This window comes from Falco peregrinus, chromosome 2, assembly GCF_023634155.1.
Source record: "Falco peregrinus isolate bFalPer1 chromosome 2, bFalPer1.pri, whole genome shotgun sequence".
Taxonomy (NCBI): Eukaryota; Metazoa; Chordata; class Aves; order Falconiformes; family Falconidae; genus Falco; species Falco peregrinus.
Window position 1 is genome coordinate 99,971,874 of NC_073722.1, and position 16,777 is coordinate 99,988,650.

The 16,777-nt window shown below is 40.8% G+C and overlaps 1 protein-coding gene across 5 annotated transcripts in view; it reads right to left on the bottom strand.

The window, feature by feature from the left end:
• KIAA1671 (KIAA1671 ortholog) overlaps window positions 1-16,777 on the bottom strand; it is an 87,261-nt gene that overhangs the window by 15,370 nt on the left and 55,114 nt on the right. Inside the window, exon 1 of one of the 5 annotated variants that reach the window (XM_027776932.2) lies at window positions 13,192-13,684. The exons of 2 other annotated variants lie outside the window; for them this stretch is intronic. In XM_027776932.2, coding sequence (XP_027632733.1) covers window positions 13,192-13,476 — 285 coding nt within the window. In that variant the 5' untranslated portion in view covers window positions 13,477-13,684. Of the gene's footprint in view, window positions 1-3,211; window positions 3,326-4,345; window positions 4,560-13,191; window positions 13,685-16,777 lie in introns of those variants that run through there. 2 more of the 5 variants (XM_013305226.3, XM_055795040.1) reach the window with 2 other exon arrangements.

Consider the following 16,777-nt stretch of genomic DNA (forward strand, 5'->3'; position numbering starts at 1 on the left):
ACTAGACAGTCTAAAATTCCAGTTTGCAATACTCAAGTAAGGCTTGGGTTGTGTGTTGCAAGAAACCCAAGTTTCCTGTTTTTCATCTTCCAGATGTTCCCATTGCCTAATAATTCCCTGGTAGTAACTCTTACACTTTATATAGAGACACATACCTGTAAAGCCCAGAGGCAAGCTGAGTTGTTAACATTTTTCAGCCCATTCCATACCAGCTTTTAGCAATGAGCACTGCACACACCTCTTAACAGCTAGGCGAGTAGCAGGGAAATAGTCCTGTACAGCTCAGAAACCACAGGGCATTTCCTACTGCTTGGCTCAGGCATATGTTTTGCTTTCCACAGAGTCCTTCCGTAGCTTCATGATTTCATGCCTGCACCAGGGTTTAAACTAACACTCCTGGGCTCAGCCTTCTGCTGTTACTTGGTGGCCACTTGATTCACTTCTAGGAAAGGCACTAACAACTGCAAATCATTATTCTTGCTTTCCTCCCCACTGTCTATCCTAGTTCAGGTTGGCGGTTTGTTTGTGGTTGTTTTTTTCTTTTTTTTTCAACCTGATGCTTGTTATGAATTTTTTTCAATCCCAATCTACATATTACCACATTTTTATAATCAATGCACACAAAGTATTTATCAACTTTTGCCACTTTCTGCACAGAAACAGTTGCAGCTGTATCAAGCACTGTAGCTGCAGCACCTGGCAGCCTTAGTGGCAGCACACTCAGCCTCCACAGCCCTTGCTCAGCACCCCAGGGGGACGCTTGCTGCCCCAACAGAACATGACCCAACAGACACAACCACCTCTTCTTTTTTGTTGGAAGTCAGTGTTTTCCACCTGCTACGACTAAAGTCCATTACCTCTGTGCATGGTATGTATTAAATTGTTACTTGTTTCTAGCTAGAAACAGTCTAAAAAGCTTAGAAACAGGAATGGAAGCAGCTGAAAAACAACTTCATTTTATTGCATTGGGGAGACATTGTTTACAAAAAGTGTTGTGTTATCACGACTGTGATGTTTGTAAGAAGAAAGCATGGACAATCCAGATAATACCATTTTGGCAGCTACAGGAAAAAAATTAGATGCAAATATATTGCTCATCTGAAGGCTCAGTAATTCTTACTAAAATTTTACATTGCAAACTGATCAGCACGTATTCTTCCATTTCAGGCAACATTTTACTTGATGTGATATATATTTGAACTTTAAGATGTGGTTTTATAGCCAAAATGACACAATTAACACTCAGATACCAATTCTCTATGCTAAAGCCAAAACAAGCCTGAAAAAGAAATAAAATTGCTACTTCTGTAGACATTGTGAACATAAATTCAGTAAAACAAACTGAGAAGTCAAGAATATGACACTCCAAATTCTAGCAGATTACTTTGTTACATTGAGTAATGCTATTGCATTTTGCTTCTGGAGGAAGCTACTTCAGAAGGCAGCTGCACAATCTTTCCCTGATGATCCCTTTCAGTCCACACTTTTTAACTGACCCAATGACTAGCTGGAAAAAACAAATGTTCTTTGAAGTCTACAAACCATTCCTTAGGCCTAAACTATTTAAAGACTCTGGCTTCTACCAGCTGAGAAGAACCACAGAGAATTTGATGAGGTATAATAACCTGGCCAGCTAGCTGACAGAGAAAAGGTTCCAACTACGACTGAAATAGGGAGAAGTAAGAGGAACTGATCCCATCCCCAGCTTGTGGAGGAGGTATCCGAGGGTGACACAGAAAAGCAATTTATAGCCTGTGCATCCTGGAGTAGGTAGGATATGTTGAAGAAGAAAGGGACAACAAACTATAAAGATTATTCTTCACAGTATGTGATTACTATCAAGCATAAGAATGATAAGGTTTAGGTTTTCTTTTGAAGATCTCTCTTGCATTATCTTCACTGCCCTCCAGAAAAACTAAAGGCAATCTGGTAATACAGAAGCACTGGCCATCGGGACCTTGGACGTGCCTGGGAAAAGTCCATTCCCTTTGTTTTCAAAATGTTTACCTTCAGTAACTATAAGCTTATTTCTAAAAAACAGTAGAGGCTAGTCAAAAAAGTAAAATAAAAAAACAGAGTGATAACTTTCTCTACCTCCATCCTCCTTCAGCCTTTATAATCCTTGGGTAGCACTTGATAGCTGCTATTAAACTTTTGGTTTTTTAAATACCAGTCAAAATTACACAATTTCTCTGAGAACTATACATACATACCATTGCATTTTATGGCTGAGATGCTTTTAGACACAAGCAACTCAGATTAGATCATACAGATACATTTGCATTTTCTGGCATTAACATTTTACTTGGAACAACCTGGTGTTACAAAGACCATGAATGAAGAACAAACTGGGATTACAAATTGGGAGCTTTAAAACATATGACAGATGCAAAAATAATGTAAGCTTTACTGAATGTACTAGAGTGACAATTTTCAGGTCTGTCACAAGCCCATTATATCACACATCCCACAGTGCCCTGTATCACATTAATTTACATAAAACCACAGAAGACAGATCAAAGTACCCTGCCTACTGCCTAGTAGCCCCTTGCAATGCATCCCATGGCACAATAAGGTGCCAGTTTTTACCCAAGTATTGGGACAAGAAAGAACAAAATACTTTCCAACATGTACTGTTCCCAAACATGACCAGATTCTGCTTCATACTTTGTTCCCTAGCCTAAATCCTAACTTAAAGCTCACTTCTTCAGATGGATGAAAACAGTATTTTCCTTTTTTAAATGTGTAAGTACTATAGAGCAAGAGATCCTGCAAGATAAAGAACTGACATATCTGGCTTTGACTTTTGTTGCCCTCAAGAACATATCTGCTCTGAACAGAAAACCTCTTCTTCTGTAAGAGACAACTACCCACTATTAACTCAACAAACCTGTGCTAATATGTGTGAGCCGTTCTCTTTCTCTATCCAACCCAAAGTCCAAAAGAGGTGGTGTACAATGTGTGAAGCTAGGCCAGATACAGCCATTTCCTCAATAAACAGAATATTCATAATACAGTAACAGACATATCAAAGGAAAAAGCAATAAAAAGAGGGGTCTGGTGTCTTCTTAGAGCACAAGATAAACCAAAATTAGGAATTCTCTTATTTGTAAGCACAGAAAAATCTCCCCAATCAAATAAATACTGCTCTCAATCCAGTATTCAAATGCTGTAATTCTCCACGCCTCAATCTTTAACTTAAAACACTTACATCAGTAGCCAGGAACAAAATCAACTTAATTTTCACATGAAATAAAACAGTTGAGTTGTATACTGATCTGCCTCTAGTTCTTCTTCTAAAATGAGACATTATGATTATGCCTCTTTCAGTACTCCCTTGGAATTAAGCTGGGTTTGGCAGCAGTCCAGAGCTGATTACTCCTGCAATTTCCAGTTCCTGAAAATGATGCACATACAATATTGGTCCTACCAGCACAAAAATTAACCGTAACTAAGAAAGAATGCATACATTTATGTGAAAAACACTTCTGCGCTGATGTGAAATAAAGACCTGGCATATGAAGAATGCCAGTTGAAAGAGATCTCATGAGTCAGAATCCTCACAGACAGTTTCAAAAATATCTTTGTTTGCAAAAGAGACAGAGACATCAGACAGCCAAAATGACACCCCACAGCTTGACGTGAAAAAATTAAAAGTTAAAATCTACTGGCATAAATTGAATATGAATAGGTAATTGCACAATGGAATGAAGTTTTGACCATCTGCCTCATTAACACAAAACTCAGAAAGAAAAATTCTTGCTGATTTCTTGAAAATCTTCCCCCTGCCCCCTCCTTTTTTTTTTCCTCTCTTCTCTTTTTAATGAAAAGTAGTCAGATGTTTGGTCAAATTGCCCATATTCAGAACTCCCCTGCCCCTTAAGTGCAACACTGCACTTAAGGAGAGTTTACAAGTCCTTACAAACCCAGAACACAGTCCCAGTTGTTCCTCTGCAATATACCAGGAAGATGGCAATATACCTTATTCTATTAAAAAAAAATTCCATCATTTTATAGTTGACTCTGCTTTGAGTCAGATACTGGGCTAGAGACCTCCAGAGCTCCTTTCTAACCTGAATTATTCTATGATTATTCTAATGATTTCAAGGTTTATTACTAAAAAGTCAACTATGTATTTTCGACCACCAACAGAATTATCACAAACATAACACCACATCAAAACCAATGAACCAACACCAAAAAAAACAAACCCAGCACAAGGGCCTTAGAAACTATACAACATTTCACAACCCATGTGTTTTTTCTAAGTATCCAAACATCAACACAGCAAGTGGGAAATTGAACTTTGTGGCATCAGCATCCCAGGATTTCCATATATACTTACTAGCCAGCGAACTAGTGGTGCCCACAGGTAGTAAGTCATGGTTCAAGACCAACACTCGAGTTAGTTCCAAGCAATCAGGTGAGGAGATTTACCAACTCAGCGTTTAAATAAGTTGTTGAAAGGAGTAACTGCCTTAGTGTAGTGTCCCAGGCAGAAGGCAGCACTTTCTGCCTCCCACCCCACCCTCCATGCTGCAGTGACAGATAAACAGTTCCAGGAACTGTACATTTTCTTTCTGATCTCACTGATGAGGAAAGTTTAGAGACCTCCAGTGCAGGCTCCACCCACAGGCATCATACATGATGACTTCACCAGCCCTCCCAATACCCAATTCAGCACAGTATGTTCAAACCAAGGAAGCACTTTACAAACACTGGAGACCAAGCCTAAGAGCAGTGACAAAAGTAATTGTATTAATCTCATAACCTCAAGGTCTTTACATTGTTACACAGGCCACCTCCACCACTGCCAGCAGGGAAGGAGACTGCAGTGAGCAGCCTCGACGTCTGCTCAAGAGCCATGTCCCACTGGCTCCAGTGTCTTTCTGGCCTGGAGAGGACAAGCTGGTTTAACATGGCAAACCACAGCTGCAGCAGGGGTGCATGAGCATACACCTGGGGAAACACAGGCACGCCCCAGCTGCCCCCACCTGCATCTGCAAGCGCTCACACAATGTATTTAGCACTGTTACATCCTAAGGATCTATACTGCTCGACTCAACAAACCTTTACATAATAAATGTTTAATTTTTCCATGTGCAGTGGAGTACATACCAAGTCCCATGGTATAAAACATTCTCATAAATGATATCAGCCACTACATCCTTGCTGTTGCTATGCAACCTAGGGCTGTCTCGGCCATATCTTCCAGTAGGATATGATAACCAACAACCAATTATACCCCTAATGTTAAAAGCTGACAGCATTTACCTTATGATAGATGGGTTGTTTTTAGAGGGTGACTGGTTTAATTCTCCACCTTTTCATAGCTTCCCACCTTGATGCACAAGCCTGAATCCCAGCCCCTTTTCCATGGAAAGGCATGGCAAAAATTGCAGAAAAGCAGACCTACATCTGCAGAAATAAGGAGATGGCTAAGTGTTCCTCCCAGCCCCTAACCCCAAGGAAGAAAACGGAAGGAAGAGTAAGTTGTGAACAGCTGGTACCAGACAGCAACTGAGTGGAGAGGGCAAAGAACATCCCAAGCTGCTACATATCCCATGTATAGTGTTAGCTCAGCTGCTCTCCTTTAAAAAGCTTTATACCACACCCACAACAGCCCTTATCACTAGTCTTACGGCCTTGCTAATAAGAAAGCCAGTCTTAACCTTAGAAGCAAAACTTTGCTTCACAGTCCTGTATTTGAACTGAATTGAACCAAACCTAATCCACTGTATTTAACGTATATCCCTTTGAAACGTGTATATGCCTTGTGCTACAGTACAAATATTTTCACCCTAATCAAAACACACAAACGGTGCAGATCTAAACACAACAAATGATTTAACAAGTGCGTTAGTGCAGAGCTGACAGGGATCCTTCTGGCCACACCAGCACAAAATGTTCATTGCACACAGTGGCAAAGCAGCCAGAGGAAATCATTGCCAGCAAGTTCAATAATTTACTCAAGTTCAAAAAGCATTTCCCAGCAACACCTTTCCAGCCTAAACTTGAACCCCCAAGAGTCTATCACAGCTCTCCAAATCCCAGCATCTCCCACACCTTTTGAACATACAAAATTACTTCCCCTGCTTGCCAGTCTTCAGCTAATCGCTTCTTCTCTATTAATGGATCTTTCACTCATGAGCCCCAGCTCTGCTGTGCCTCCCAGGAGCCAGGTCCAGCTGACAGACTCACGGTTTGAAAGGCAGCAGCACCACAGAGAGACCCAAAGTCTACGCACAGCAGTCTGGCCACAACAGAAACGTGGCCAAAGTAATCTGAAGTTTCACCAGTAATCTGGTTACCATCATGCAATGAAATTTATTCACTGCTTTTCCAGTGACTCTCAGTGAAGGTAACCTCCTGGCTTCATTGAGGATTTCAAAGACATTTTAGCGTTTGTCATTTTTTATACCCTGAAAATAGAACTGCTATGACTTGCTGCAAACACTCACCACACACGTACCATGTGGTTTCAGTGTAAGGCTGAAGATAGAGCAGAGGTTGACTTATGTGAGAAAAGCAGACAAGAACCGAATTCTAAATATATACCTTGCTAGGGCTGAGTGAGCCATGGCAACTTCCTCTGAGAGGTGGGCAAGCAGAAAACCAAAGCAGAGCACAGGGAATAGTTGGGAACATCTTTAAAATGCCTTCTATAACAACACTTTCCTTTTCAGCCTTAGGCAGTCAAGCTAAAAAGAAGTTAAACCCCAAGAAACCAAACCCAGCAGGATCAGAGCCAGAGGCATGCCAGCCTGTCCATCAGGAAGATTTTGAGCAGAATAGTGCTGTCCTACCTAGACAGAGGAATCCACTCTCTCCCAGAGGGCATGCGTAACTTATCAGCATTAATAAAAGTTGGCACCAGGAGTTGAACAGGATCCCTCATCTTCAACATCACAAGAGACACAAGCCAGAACAAGACAATTTTATACTGTTATGCTAGGAAGTGAATATATTTGCTTTTTTTGAAAAGCTACATACTTGAAATCAACACCTCCTACTTGAAATATTTTATTTCACAGCTCTTCTGCACAGTTAATGTTTTTCCACATAAGACATAGGTTAAACTCCAAACAAACATTCCTGGGAAAAAGTGCTCTATAGTTTAAAGCCTAGATTTAAGGATGTACAGAAAGTGACAGGATTTCTTGACAACAAGTGAATAACAAACATGCAGACTTTGGAGACTGTGCACTGCTCCTTTAAACAAAAATCTCAAACAACTCAGAAGATGTTTTAGAAGAGAGCAGTCAAAACACACACACCCCCCACCCCACCCCCAGTGACCACCACTAGTATTTCCTGAAACTATCACAATGATACAAGATGTCAATAAAAATGGATTGCCAGTGTTAACAGTTGTGTTCAGTGATGGTTTTGTTTAATGCAATTTACTGCTCCCTGAAAGCAAACTTAATGTTTAGGGGGGAGGAAAAAAAAAAAAAAAAAAAAAGCGCAAGGTGAATGAGCACAGAATTACCAGCTCTAAATATATTTATGTTCTTTTCTTATGCTTTAAGAACACAACAAAAATCAACTCCTTGCAGCCAGTCTAAGCAAAATCACAGAGTAAAGTCGTTTAAGTGATTATTCCTGTCAAAATAACATGGGAACAACAAAGGCAGTATACTAGATGTCCATCACGATGGTTTTATGGCCCAGATTTATGCTGCCAGCTATGTTCATGGCTTGTTAAACCAAAGAAAAGTCATTAAGAATGCAAAAGCATGCACTGTTTCAGCATTGGCCCTTGTATCTTCATTAATTAAAGTGAACAGCTTTACTCCTCACCCCCACCCTGAAACGAGACAAACAACTCATTTTTAATAGCGTGCTCTCTGCAAACATGCTTCACACTACCATAACAGCTCTCTGGAAACTTAAAGTTCTATTCACTGATAGTACCAAAACCAGTATTTTTGAGAGAAAGTCATTGTGCTTTCAGGGAATATTAGGAAAAAAATAGCTCAGCTATTTGTTGTAGGGTCTGTATCAAAATAGCCAAGCTCAGAATAAAAATGCCAACTTGTATTACTTCCTTTTTAGAAATAGTTTGTGAAGGATGCTTCTGATACAGGACAAACATTTGCAGTCAGATCTTGGGTAAAATCAAAACTGATAGTACAGATCAATGCTCTTTTAAAAGCAGAGACACAATCCCAGGTGACGTGCAGGTGAATGGCACGTGTATAATTCAAACCAGGTTTTAACAGTGCTCTTCGTCCCTCACCCGCTCCTCAGCAGGATCCTACTCAAACAGAAAAAGTAATCCAGCAACTTTTCCAAGAAACAAGCTGAATGCACAAGCTTATATTGGCTTAGAAAGAAACATCTGAGAAGATCAGAAAAAAACAAGATAGGACTTTCAGCCTCTAGCAGAGAGGATGATAGTGAAAGGGCTGCAGGATGCAACAAAACCCCTCTGAAGCGCCAAGTGCCCTCCCAGCATGTGGGACACATGCAGGCAAACAACATACTCTACTTGCATCCTTATTTAATTATATTAATATAATTAAATACTATAATTAAAAAAATATTTAAAACTGAATTCAAACAAAATAACTGTGATGCTGTCAGATCAGCTTGAATGAAAAGATCATTTTCATCAACTGACCAGTACACCAGAAAGCAAACCACACTTAAACACACTTCAGTATTATTTTTGTACATATCAGATCAACTCACATAAAACACATCAACTACTTAACAGCCCAAAGAGCCACAGAATTAATCTTTCCCATTCTATTTCAAAATCTTCTCCCTAAGAATCTGAAACACCTCTGAGATCTTCCACAGCTTTGTTGTTCACACTTGCAGTCTGAATGCAGTTGAACTGCCAACACAGAAACAAACTGCCACACTTTCTTAGTAGTGGTGTAAGGGGCTAGCTAAGGAACTGAGGGTATTAAACAACTATGCAGTTTTTATTGTATGGCAACAAACTTTCAGATCTAGGACTAACAGTGTTGGCTGTGAAACCAGACAGCATACCTGTAATTGAAACATGACTGATATTATCACGAGTGAAACAGAGGCAACGTTTAAAGAAAGTATGTCTGTTCCTATTACATCAAAGACACTGAGCTGGTGACATGAGATGAAAAATGGAAAAAAAGCCTCAATAAAAATGTCAGGGAAAAAAAAATCTACAGAGAAATCTTTTAAATGGAAGTTAAGTGAAAAATTCTGCAAGATAAGCTACAGATTCCCAGATCTGATACTAATATGCCAGAATAACGATGCAATTAAAATCGGTCCTGTGTCATTATGTGCAGCCAGTTTTAACACAGGTGACCTGTAACAGCATACCAGGGCCCAGGCATTCAGGGGTGCAGCAGTCACTAAGTTTCTTCACTCCATGGTGACACCTTTTTCCCTTAAATTAAATATAAGAACACTATATTGCATCTATTTGTAGAAAATATTCTCAGACCAATTAAATTCAGTTTCAGTGGAAACAAAAAGGACAGTGACTAGCTTTGAAGACATGGCTACATGAACAGGCTATCACAAAGCAAAGGAGAGGAAGGAAAAGCTTGCTGGGCAACAGGAATTGATGAGAAAAACAGTGTGCTCAGGGGTTTGTGTTATGAATGAAAGCAGGACAAATGACAAAGTAGTCCATTTCAATGGAAACATTAATAGGAGTACTACAGGGAAAAATAAACAGTCTGCCTTTGAATATACCAGTGAAGATATTTAAAATAAGAATTATTCCTGCACTCCTGTTTGTGATTTGCAGATCTGCATATATTAAACTCTGACAGATCAACTGTTGGGTTTGAGAACCACAAGAATTAGTTTTAGCTCTCAGGGTCATTTTATCCCTTGACCGTCCTAGCTTTTAAGTGATTCCTTAAAACGTGGCTGTACTTTCTCTAGATGCAGAATCAGATTGCCCTGAGTTAAGAGTGTAATTCAAGGCAAATGAATTTAATTAAAAAAAAATGTTAGAAGAGATTAAGACACAAACTAAATTCACAATGTCCTCTGTATAAAGACCAGTTCCCACAGAAAACCTAGAGGATTACATTTTAAGTAAGGTATATCCACCCAGCCTCCCCTCCTGAGGAATCTGCTGCAGAACCTCCTCTTTGCGGCGCCACAGAGAAACACCCAACGTCAGAGATGGGAATGGGTAGAAAGTCAGCCCTGCCAGACATGGAATAGGAAAATATGACAAGGTACGAACAGAAAAACAAAGTGAATACATAATCCCTGACCTGTTAAAGAGAAGTGTTTGAAAAGAAAATTATTTCCCCTCTCTCACAGCCCCATTCCTACATTTATGACCTCCAGCAAGGAAGTAACCAATTACAGCAACTCCCTTTCACTCCAGTCCTAAAGCTCCTCTGTAGAGGATAAAAATGTCTCTTGCAACCCAGAAAAAAAAAAAGCCATATCCATGAGCCTTTTCCCAGCTACACAGCTTGGAGTAGTTACCAACTAAAACACATCATGGTATGTGGTTAATAAGGTGCTGACCAGCCAGTTTCCCCACATTTAAAAAGACAGGTCTGACCCAGGTGCAGTTCCCAACAGAACAGCCCCAAGTTTTCCCACTGTGGGATCCAGCAGACAGCATGCAGAACATTAGCCCTTTGCCATAAAAGCTACTACAAACACAGGATAGCAACTTAAGTACAGCACTAAACAGAAAACAAGACAATTTTTGAGCCCAAGCATTTTTTTAAAAAGCCACAGATACACATATAAATGGATGAGTGTTCTTAATTCCTCTAGAAGATACCTGAATCAGTGACAGGAGATCCATACAAGCTGTAACCTATTATTTCCCTTGGTATCTAAGCTGGAAGTCCACCAAAGTCATGAAAGGGGACAGAGAGCTACACTGATGCAGTGGAATGCACTTTCACACCTCCACTACCTTCAACCCCAGCAGCAAGGCATTTATCGGTTAAGTTTACTCACACTATCTTAAATTGTGTTGTTTGACTTGAGTTTTGCCAGGTTTCTCAGTCTTGTACAATGCAAAGTTCTCTGCCAGCAGCCACCCGTGACAGCAGGGATGGGAGCTGAAAGCCACTGGCTCTTGCTGTGTCGGGCTCATGACAGCAGCTGGCTCACAAGGCAGAGGGCTCAGCTGCTCCTTGTTTAAAAATTGCATCACTGAACTATCAGTGCCAAGTGACTACTTGACATTACATCCCTAAAACAACAGAGGTCAGTTTATGATGGACTACATGCTATATACTAATTCAATAGTTCTGTAAAAAAATGTCAGTAGCTCCAAGGACTAAGTACAACCAGGACACTGTTCCAGCCAGATTAAAAAAAAAATAAAAAAAGAAATAATAGCTCATGGTCCATATTCACAAGTTGTTCTGCAAAGACGCAACGGCACAAACTGCAAACTTTCACAAGTGCTGAGACCTTAAGGCTGACCACAAGAGTTGGGCACAAGTTACACCAAATTAACGCATACACCAAGCACATGCAAAATTACTGCTGAAACAGAGGAACAGCAGCTCCAGTGGCTGTCACCAGTGAATTAAGTGAAGAGGTCATCCTGTGTCTCACAATTTCTGCTCTATAAGCAGTTCAGTGTAAGGAAAGTAGTACAGCTGTCCTCTGTAGGTTCCACATTTCCACTTTTAAGTCTTCACTTCTTTTAAACAAGTTTTTTATTCAGATGATTCTAATAAATCTAAAATACCAGCTTAAAAAAGAAATCAACACAACCTCACCATGCTAACAGGGTAACAGTGGTTACCAAATATTTTCCTCGTCATTCTTTTGTGCTCATTGGACAATATTTTCTTTTGCAGTGCAGCCAAACAGGAGATTAATAGCAAGCTAGGACAAAAATGCTGTAACCATAACTGATAAAAAGTACTGGAAATAGCCTGTACACAAACACCACACCTGCCCAAGGAATGCAACTTTACCTTCAATCATTCAGTGAACGAAAACTACGTGAGGCCACACCAGAACTTTACGTATTTACACTTTACAATGAACCACTACTACCTTGGGTTGTTTTTTGGTTTTTTTTTTTAAGGAAAACAAACAAACAAACAAGCCAAAACATTTCAGCCACTTCAGAGTGCAAACTGTTCAGGCTTTACCAACATACTGGTACCAAAGCTTTGGTCCTGATCCCACTCAAGTCAACACAGTACACCCACTGCCTGTAGTTCAAGCGTCAGTCTTAAATCATCAGTTTCAGGTAAAACTTAAATCACTAGTTTAGGCTACTCTGCATGAAGTAAAACAGAATAAACCCAATTTGTTTACTTCTCACACCATCACCTAAAAACACTGCTGCTTTGCATTATTTACTGGTACTAGAAACAGGGCATGTCAAATAACGGCTGCAAGGAGCGGCAGACCCCTGCCCAGCTGCAAGAGCCCGCACCCCTTTCGCCCAAGGAAGGGCTTTCTCTGCACAACCACCTTTCCTCCACCACTTTGCCACACTATTTAACACAGACCGTCCCTCCTGAAAATAACCTAGAAACTAGGAAAGGCATTTAATGAAAAAGGGAGGGGGGTCTTTGTGGCACACAGTTGTTAACCAACAGCTCTTCACCTTTCCTTTGCTTCCATGAAATTACAACCTGCCTCCACCCCACTATGGTTCTCACAAGTCACGCTGGTAGTATAACTTCTATTTCATGACAAGGCAGCAATTATACTGAGGAAAAACACCTCTTTTTCAATAAAAGAGGAGAATAATGATTATTTATCATTGACTGCAGAGTGACAGCACTTCAGTCCTTTTAAAAGATTAGCCTCAGGCATATTTTTACTGAAAAATTACAAGTACCAACGTACATTCAAAGTCATGCTGACCTGTGGCATTGAAACAACTGACACAAGCACAGTTTCAGACTAACTTTCTTTTTCTAACTTTAGACAAGTATTTGTCCTACCTTACCGTGCTGCTTTAAAAAAGATCAACAACATTCTTCCCCATTCCCAAAACCTTGGTTAACTGTGTTCCCTGGCAAATGAAAATATCCACCTGCGCTGCAGAAAGAAATCAGCTGGGAGCAGACAGACAGACACCACTACCTGGATGTGGTTTAGGGGCTATTTTCACACTGAAAAGTAGACACGACATAGGTTTTGTCATTAGATAAAACGCTGCAACAAAACCAAGTTTTTCGTTTTGCATTATCTACCTCGAGAGTCTCAAAAAGATGTATAGCTTACAAGCTCAGGTGGCTCTGAACTGGTCTGCCTCTTCCTCAAAGAGGAAAACCTCTGCTGACTCCGCACTGAAAACCTTCGGAAGGACTCTCTGCTCCGGGATGCAAAGTGCCTGAAGGAGGAGGTCCGCTTGAAGGGAGTCCTGCTTCCACCTTCCCCGCTAGTCCGCTCATGAGCAACCGCAGTAGTGACTAAATTTAGTGCTTCCTGTAAGGATCTCCGCACTGTACCCATCCACTGGGTCATGTGAGTTTGTGCCACTGTCAGTTTGTCTCCAAGGTAATCCATTTTTCCAGCAGAGATGAGAAATCAATATTCAGTTGCAATTACTGTAAAATATATTCTCCTTAACAGCCCTGATTGTATTTCGCAAAAAAGACTCCACTTACAAAATATTTTCAGGTAAGGTATATAGCACTACACTATAACCACCATAATATTTCTATACTTAAATAACAAAAGATATGTGAGGTTGAAGACTGGTATTTGTCAAGTAGGAAAAAATAAAAGACTCTTCCTACTTACAATCAGATTTCCAGAGTTCCATCAAAATATGTTTAATTCAGCCATGTTAAACAGAGAAATCAAGGTTTAAATCCTGACACAGTCCCTCGAAATTAGTCCATTTACAAGCACAGAATTAGTCCCTTATTGTCTCATTTCAGAGCTGTAAAAGCAACTCCCTTTTTAAGCCAAGTTTTTGTTTTGCTGGAAATATCAGAAGGATAAAAAAAATTGTATTATTCTGGCTTGGCAGCTTTTCAGGTAACAGCACATTAAACAAAGTTCTGGTGCTTCTATACAATCCATTTAGCAGCAAAATGATTAGATCTTCTGAACAATAAATCCAAATTATTTTCCTCCCAAAAAAACTCTGCAGGAAGGTATCAGCATCGGCAGAATGCCCTCCTCACCAGTCTTCCCATCTTCAGGACCACTCTCAAGATTTTCACTTCCAGAAATGCATATCACAGGCTCAGGAGGCACAGTGAGGCTGAAGGGGAACCGTGTCAAGCCTGCTGCCTTCAAGACCGGACTTGCTGGCTCCACAATGCCTGCCAAAAGCTCTTCTGAATGACATCAGCTCCTCTGCTTCAAGGGGGGCTTCATAACAGAGGAATGTAGCTGGGAATGGTAGAACGCTGTACCAGCAGCCAGCATCGAGACTTTCCCCACGCCTATTAAAGTCGCTGCACACACCAGCTCCTCTCCCACAACCTGGGGATGCACTCCGAGGAAGCTGTTGGATATCACAGCTGTTCGCAAGCCCGTCTCTGTCTCCCAAGCAAGGTTTGCAGTGCTCTGGGCGATCCCCGAATCAGGCGCAAGAGGTTACAAGCAGGCGAAAGCTGCCGCTGCCTCTGGTATCCCATTCCCTCCTCCCTGTCCCTGCCTTGCCTCTTCTCTGGAGCGGGAACAATGAGCTAGGTGGAACAGCCGCAGAGGTCTGCCTAAGGAAGGATCTGGGCTGGGCTTTATTATAGTACAGGCAGGGTTACCATGGCGACCACAGGGAACAGCATCTGCTTGCTGCCTAAGCAGGCAGGAGTTGCACAGATCTATTGGAATGATTCATAGTTTGCATATGTCACATGTACTTACTGATGTTAACCCTTCCTTGGGAAAGCACGAGCCACACCTCTGCTAGGGAATGTTTCACACCAACATCGAAAGGCTTCCCAGTCCTTCAGGGCAGGCTGGGAGGACGCCCACACCTCATTCCTGTTGCTTATGGGGTGCTCAGGCAGCGCCACCATCTAGAACTGTTCTATTACGTGATTTACAAACTCAAACAAGGTACTTCCAAGTTACAGACTACATCACAGTGCAAGGTAATGATTAAGCTAGAAGCTCCAAACAAAGCTGAACAGGTCTGACCGTTTGAAGCAGACCTGCCCCCCGCAGCTTTCACACACTGCTAACTTGTGTAAGCCAGGGCTCGCTGTCATTCCCCCACTCTGCTCCCTCCCCAGCAGCTGGGAGACCACAGTGTCAGTACTGCCACTGCAAACCTGACGCTGGTGGAGTACCGAGAGGACTCCACCGATAAAAGCACTGAACAGTCAGATAGCAGTGGTCAGGGAATTTCTGGGAACAGCCCATTTGGGAAGACACAGAGTGAAAACCCAAGGTTTTAAAATCAATAAGCATAAGTAGGTGTCCAAACTCAAGACCTGACTAGCTCAGAACTGAGGGACAAGAGAGATATAGGTGTGAAGGTAAGAAAGGCATGTTGAAAGCTACTCATTTTTTTGTTTATTCAAAGGTTTTTGTGTTGCTGTTGCTTAATTTGCCATACAAAATACAATGTCTTGCATCATCCTCTCCTCCTCTAAACCATTCAGGAAAAGATTTAATGGAATGAGTGACTTCTAGATAACATTTATCTAGAAATAGTAAAGTCTTGTTGTATCAGAAATGCTACTTACAAATATGCATAAAAGCATAAGATGTTCTGAGGAAATGGGGTGCCTTGCCTTTTAAGAGTTGAACTCCACCAACCTGTAACTCATCTCCAAAAGAACTCTGGTGACATAATGCAGTATTCCATATCTTATTCTTAATTTGAGTATTTTATATTTGTTTTGAACATTCTTAAATCAGCAGTCTAACAAAAACCGTCAGTGTTAAAAGGAAATCCAATCAACAGAGAAAAATCTTTTTTCCTCACACAGCTTTTCTTTTAAAAAGCTACAGAGTTGTTTTTGCACTGAAAGAGATACTTCTGATCCGATGCCCCAAGAGCTGGGTGTTTCATACATTTTTGAAGAAATAGAAAAAAATTATATTTATTCTGACAGTTATGATAATGCTTCATGAACAATGGACATCCTGCATCCAAGGATGAAATTTAAGACTTACTACACATTTTTATGCTGTTTAATCTAAGCTCTGTATTTCAAACATCACTGGATTTGCAAGCGCAGCTCTGTGCTTGCTGCAGTACAGGGATTCTTCACAAGGCACTTTGCTATTTTGGGGGGCTACAGAATCAGACAGAGCCTGAAACCATCTGAAATAGCAATCGCGTTGCTCTGGGCTGTAGCTGCCATGCAAGTTAGTCAGCAGTCCCTTCACCTAAACAGGACGGGCAGAGCAGAACTGAAATATAACCAACCTTCTGGTATATCGCCTATCACAAAAAGGGAGGAGATGCAGGACCAGATTCAACTCAAGATCCACAGAAGGCAGCTTTCTTAAAGCTTGCTGCAGGAACTTCTCACACATGTACACGCCTTGAATGATCTGGAAATTCCCTAGGGAATATATTTCCTTTTTTATTAGACTTCCCCTGAAAAAAGATGTTATGCCCAATTTACCATTTTCATCCGTAGATGATCGTAAAACTGCTGATTTGAGTCTATCTGCAATACTAAATTTAGTGTCTTCTGGCTACCACATGAGCATACTGCTATGCATTCAAGTAGACTCAGCATCTGAATTATTGCTTACATTTACACTTCAATTAGCATCGTGGCAAAATGTTTTAGAAGATAACCAGATGCACTTTCACCACCAAATTCCAATGGTTGAAGATTTTTCCACCCCTTCATCTGAAATGCAGTAAGTGACTACATGTTCTCCTGCT